The sequence below is a fragment of the Manis pentadactyla genome, chromosome 3 (genome assembly GCF_030020395.1).
Source record: "Manis pentadactyla isolate mManPen7 chromosome 3, mManPen7.hap1, whole genome shotgun sequence".
Taxonomy (NCBI): Eukaryota; Metazoa; Chordata; class Mammalia; order Pholidota; family Manidae; genus Manis; species Manis pentadactyla.
The window spans coordinates 17,851,843-17,857,842 of NC_080021.1; the positions used below are offsets into that span (position 1 = coordinate 17,851,843).

The 6,000-nt window shown below is 48.7% G+C and overlaps 1 protein-coding gene across 10 annotated transcripts in view; it reads right to left on the minus strand.

Annotated features, from left to right (window-relative positions):
- The window catches only part of MTSS1 (MTSS I-BAR domain containing 1), a 151,784-nt gene extending 145,784 nt beyond the window's left edge, over positions 1-6,000 (minus strand). For all 10 annotated transcript variants that reach the window (XM_036883053.2, XM_036883043.2, XM_036883049.2 and 7 more), the window contains exon 1: positions 5,805-6,000. In XM_036883053.2, the coding sequence (XP_036738948.2) occupies positions 5,805-5,876 (72 nt within the window). In that variant the 5' untranslated portion in view covers positions 5,877-6,000. The remainder of the gene's footprint in view (positions 1-5,804) is intronic.

Genomic DNA, 6,000 nt, shown 5'->3' on the forward strand with positions numbered 1-6,000 from the left:
TGAACACCTACTATGTACCAGGTGGCACACCAAAGCATCTTCAATTGAGAAGGAGCAGAGACAACACAGCCCCGTGCTAAGGCCATCCCTGGGCTAAGAGGTGAGAAACGCTGACAACGGATGGGCTGCTCTGGAATCTATGATGAGTGGGTTTTAGGTTTGCTTTTGGGGGTTGTGTGTGTGCACACATGTAGCATATTCGCAGATGAAACCTTCCACACTCTCCAATTCAAGGGAGAACCTCAGCCATCAAATACAATACGCTTCCTCAATGCTGCACCAATTCATTTACCCCGTTTGTCTCTCTGGTTTGCCATTTAATAAGGCCATATCAGCAGTACGATCTGCAAATCTGAGTTAACCTGCTGAAGGCATCAGTCAGTTCCCTTTAAGGAGCCCCAGATACTTCTTGTCTGATGTCCTAGATGGTTAAATCTGTCCTTTGGCTTTTTTTTGGTTCAGGGAGAGGTATTTGTTTTGTAGAGGTGTGGGTTTAGGGGAAAGTGTCCTGAAGGCAGTTCCGAGAAGTAATGGCAAACTCGAACTGATCTCATTTTTTCCATACCCAATTTGAACATCTCAGTGGTCTTGACTACAGAAGGACTTTTGCCAGCTCTGATCCATCCCTGGGAAGATGGAAAAAGCCTAGATGAAAATCACAGATAAAGCATGTAACAGATCAATAGTTTCAACCTTTTCACCCTCCAAGCATCTTAAGCTTGAAGGAGCTAGCCAAATTGGTAGATGCCATTTTAGCTTTTTCCTATTCCCTACCCCCAAGATGCAAAAGAAGAGTTCAAAGGCCAAGAGGTCAGCAGCTGAGAAGAGAGAGTATGCATGGGACATACTTACACCAAAAAACTGTCCACCGTTGATCTGACATTCAGATTTAACTGGGAATTCTGCATCTTTACTTGCTAAAATAGCATCAAGCTCGCTATTTGCAATGTTGCTAATGCTCAATAAATACTACAGAATTACAAGTACATGCTACTTTCATACCTAAGACTTGATGACAGTTGAGCCAGGAAAAATTCAAACTCAGCTCATCCCCCTCAGCAAACTGTGACCTTCTCCCTCCCTTTGGGACATTACTAACTGCAGAATTTCAAAACATAAAGGTTCACAGCATCAAGTTCCAAACAATTTGGTTAAATATGATGTATAAGGGATTTCCCACAGAAACACTCATGCCAAGACCAAAAAAACTATTCATTTTTGCCTTTGTCAATCCTAGACAAGATTGGCACCTTAAAAAAACAACCCCAAAAAGACTGATCTCCATAGAAGAGGCCCCAAATTGCTGAACACTCATTCCGGGCAGTTCCCCGCTGCCAACCTGGTGACATCTTCACCTCCTCCTCCCACAGGCCCAAACTGAGGAAGCTGTAATCGTTGGGCAAACACAGCCATTTGCTAGGAGAAAAGCTAACGTGGGGCCCTGTTTGTACTTCACAAGGGCTCTGCTTGTCCAGCCTTTGTGAGTAACCATTACAGAGGGGCCTGCCTCCCTCAGAGCACCTGGCCACTGGCAGAGGCCTCGGCTGCCTTTTCACTATCTTCCAAGAGAAAACATTCTTTTGAAGAGGCAAAGGAAGTCCTGCAGCGACTGACGCCCTTTCCCAGGCAGGACAACAGCCCTTCTTCTGGGGCCACCACAGGGCATTTACTGTTACCTCCTTATGGCCCCAGAACCAGCAGCTCTCTGAGGGCAGACCCTGTGGATGTCTGGCTCCTCGCAGCCCAGCAAGGCCCACATAGCAGGCTCTCGATAAACACCAAGGAAATAACCCTTCGTCCGATAGGAACTCCAGAGCCAAAGCAGCAGGGGTAAAAAAACAACCCTGAAATTATCCAGCACTGGACCCACTACCCATATTCTTGATCTTATGATAAGTGAGGGAAAATATGACGTGCCTTCAAACCACAAAAAGATTTCCATGAAATTCAAGAAGTCCCTTCAGCCATTCTAATTTTAGGCACAACTTGAGAGATTACTAGTGGCAACAGAGGTGGGGGGCAGTGGAGAGAAACCAAACAAGGCCCCTATTCTGGCCAGCACAGGTGCCAGTAACAGGACACCCCTGTCTAAAGTGAGATGTGGGGTGGAGAATTCAAGGTGTGGTTAGGTGCTTCTCACCCCCGCCCCCCCAAGTCACATTGTGTAACCCTGGACACACTCTCAACCTAGTCCAAAGTTCTCTCTGCATGGAGCCCAATTCAGCTCCTGACATGCTGATTTTTGAGTAACAAGGCTGAGGAAAATATCTGATTTTCACATCCAATGTTTTTTTTTAAACTAATTATTAAAAGAAGACAGACATCCAGAGTGAGCTCTGCCCTCAAGTGTGGCCAGAGTTTCCTGTTCTTAAAACTCCCCAAACATCACTAAATTCTATGCTGGTTCAATTACTTATATAATGACTTAAAAAAATAAACATCAAATCATTGTGGAACACCTGAAACTGATAGTTATGTCAATCGTCTCTCAATTATTAAAAAAGGGATGGCACAAATCTGCAGTATGTAGCCCATCTTTCCCAGAACTTGGATAGAAACTCCAAGAAGATTCCAGAACCGCCACAATGTGGTCAACACTGCCTGAACATCAGAAGTCAGTCAACTGGCCTTCCACACAGTAACTTCCAAGCTTACTGTTTCCCTAGACAAACTGGCCATGGGGCCTGTGCCTCCAGCCTCATGAATCTCATCTCTCCTCTCCTTTGGGGCCAGCTCACACCAGACGACTTGATTTATGTGGATGGGCAGAAAGGCAGCCGCTAAGCGATTTTGCACACCACCATTCATTAGTGACCACCACCACAGTAAGGTGGAAGAAAGGGGAAAAACACAAGGTTTCCTCCCCTCAAGGAATCAATAAGCTATTGAACAGCTGCTGTTGGACTCCAGTAGAAGAAAAGTGAGGGTTTCTTCCACACCCTTCCCCCTGAAAAGGACAAAACGCACACCCTGACAGCCAGGGACTTAGCCGGATGAAGGATCACTAGAAGAAAGCGGAAAGAATCCTCTCAAACTTCTCAATGTCTCCAGGTTCTCTAATTTTAGAAGATGGATGATGCTAGCCTTGGAATTACTCCATTTTTTGTTGTTTCCTTTTTTTTTTCCCTCCAAAGAGGAAATTGACTCCCTTCCTGTGCTGCTGTGCATTTTGGAGAATCAAATGCTCCCCAAAAAAAGTTTTCCTTAACCTTTCCTCACCCCACTCCAACAACTTCTGAGAAAATAATCTAAAAATGTTCTCAAGATGGCATTCCAAATGGGTTTCCAACTTTTACACTTGTCCTTCAAAGCAAACAGAAAGGAGACCAAAGGCACCATAAACCCATCATGGGAGTTCAAAGACAAGAGAAAAGAGAATAAACAGGTCCTTAGAAAGTCAGCTACTTTCAGAGAGTAAAAACTGACTTTTATTGCTGGCAACTTCATGCATATGCGTACTATATACTGCTTATCCTACATGGCCAAATTTTGAAATACCTTCTTAAAATGTCACTGCCATCTAACCCACGAAGAACTCTTTTAAGAAGAAAGTTCTAAGAAAATATTCAGCGACCGTCTTATGCATAAATCATCTTGGAAATCAGACACACACACCCTCTTTCCCTCTCTCTCCTCTCCAAAAGTCTTAAGTTCTGCAAACCCCAAGGCCTGTTGTAATCTTGCCCTCTGCCTTGCTTTTAAAATCTTCAGCTACCAAAACAAAATCACCAACCTTTAATATAAATGCCTTTCCACAGGATGAATAAACCCTACCAAATTGAACTCAGAGAACCACAAACTATAGATCCAGCATTGACAGGGCACTAAGTAAGTCTTTTGGGGGTGAAAGCATGCCACCTTAGCACCCACAAAACCCCAGGCCACCGAGTGCTACGGGGCAGCCCCAGGACTGCAGGTGGAAAGCAGGAGGGGACCACCATGTGGTGGGTTACCTTCTGAAGGGCTTTGGCTTCGAACCCATAAATAGGAAGAACCCAGCCCGGATGTTAAATTAAGGAACAAAAACTCTAGATGTGAACACTGGGACTGCAGTGGCTAGAACTCCTAGTTCACGGGGTCCTTGTTACTTCTGAGGGACTGGAAACATCCATTTCTGTCCTCCCAAAAACACAAACAGCTTTACCAATCCATTTCAAATTCTTCCCCTGATGATCAGAAAACACATGTGCCTCAAACCAAATCTTATTTGATTATGAAGCACGTCAAATTAACAACAAACACCCAGAGGCCAAAGAGGGGACACCAATCTTTGTCTCAAAAGAGCACTTCAGTAATTCAATGCGGATTGGGGGCAAAGGAATGAGAGGGGCTGTCTTTGAGCAGGGAATAATCCATCTAATTCCAAGTGGCTGGATTAGAGGCATTCCTGGGCAATCAGGGTCTCGCAGAAAATAATGCTTACACGAATGTCAATTTCTGACAAAAGGCACAGGGTCTGTAGGAGGATTTCAAAATGGACAACACCCGGACGGAGTCACCTTGGAAAAGTTCACCCTGGGGAGGTGGTAGTTGGTTCTAAAAAGGGGCAAGCAGCCCGTAACAGCTGAGCATTCCTTCCCAAAGTCCATCTCCGCGGCCTAACCCTTTCAAGACCCTACACTTCAGACAAAAGCTCCTTCAGGCGCCCAGGCAGCGGCTGAAGAGGGGCTGTCCACACCCACTGGCTGCACAGCTTTCCAAACCTGCCCACTCGTTTTGGAAGCTGAGCATTTAATTAAACACCACCTCCCCGGATCTGTTGAGGCAAACTGGAGCTGGGCTGGAGCCAAAGAGAAGCTCCCTAAATACACATGAAACCACCCCCCCCCGCCCCCAATTCCCACCTCCAGCCAGCTCGCGCGGCTGGTTATAGTTCCTTTGGATGAATAACACAGAACCCTGGTCTACTTCTATGCACCAGAAAAATCCACATCCAAGAATCAGGTTATCCCCAGGCCCACCCTTTACCGGGAAAAGCCAGGGTGTCGTTCCCCACCCCACCCCCCACACGCCCCCGCGCGCACACACCCTCAACACAATCTCCACAGTCCTTCCCAGAGAAAACCTGGAGTCTGTGTGTGTTGGGTGGGTAGGTTGGGGATACAGTAGCTGAGGGGACCCCAATCTTGTCTTCAGGCTGAGGCTCAGCCAGGGGAAGGAGAGGCCTCTGCAAGGCTGCTCTGGGAACTTCTGCTTCGTGTCCCCCGAGGAGGGCTGAGGAAAGGCATGCACACCCTCTCCGGCTTTGGAACAGCCTAATTAATACTTAATTTGCTCAGATCCCCTCCCCCAGGTGGACCTGAAAGTCCAGGAGAGAGGGAAGCCTTTCCCAGTCTCCCAAGCCAGGGCGGGGGTGATCCTTCCTGCCGCAGGGCAGAGTCCCCAAATCCCTCCCCACCGTCAGGCCAGGCGCACCCACCCTATACCCGGGGGAATCAGGTGTCCGCCCAGGCATCCAGCCTCCACAGGTCGCAGACACTCCGTTCAACGACAGACAATGGAAAACTTGGAGCTGGGGCCCTGAGACCCCAGTAAAACGAGACGGTGCCGCCCCCTGGGACAATGAGTGGGGAGAGGGCAGGGGGCATCAGACACTCCCAGAGAAACCGCCCGTCGGGTGACCCTGCAAAGCTCGGAACGGTACCCTAGGTGAGCAGGTGACACCCGGCCCGAAGCGCTCCCGCAGGTGGCCGGCAGCCACCGCGCAGGCAAGGGCCGGGAGGTTGGCCCGGGGCAGAGGAGAAGCACCGCGGCGAGGTCAGTGCGCGGCGTCTACCGCCGCAGCCGCACCCCCAGCGTCCTACCTTCATGTCGCTGATGATGGTCTGGAAGAGGCCTCCAAGCGCGCTGCATTCCTTCTCAATCACAGCCTCCATTTTCCCGGCGTCGGCAAGGAGCGGACACACACTGGGGGCCGCCTGGGCTGTGAACGGGACTGGGCTCACTCACCCCGGGAGGAAATTCAACCCCGGGCGACCCACCTCCTAGAGACTCGCAGCC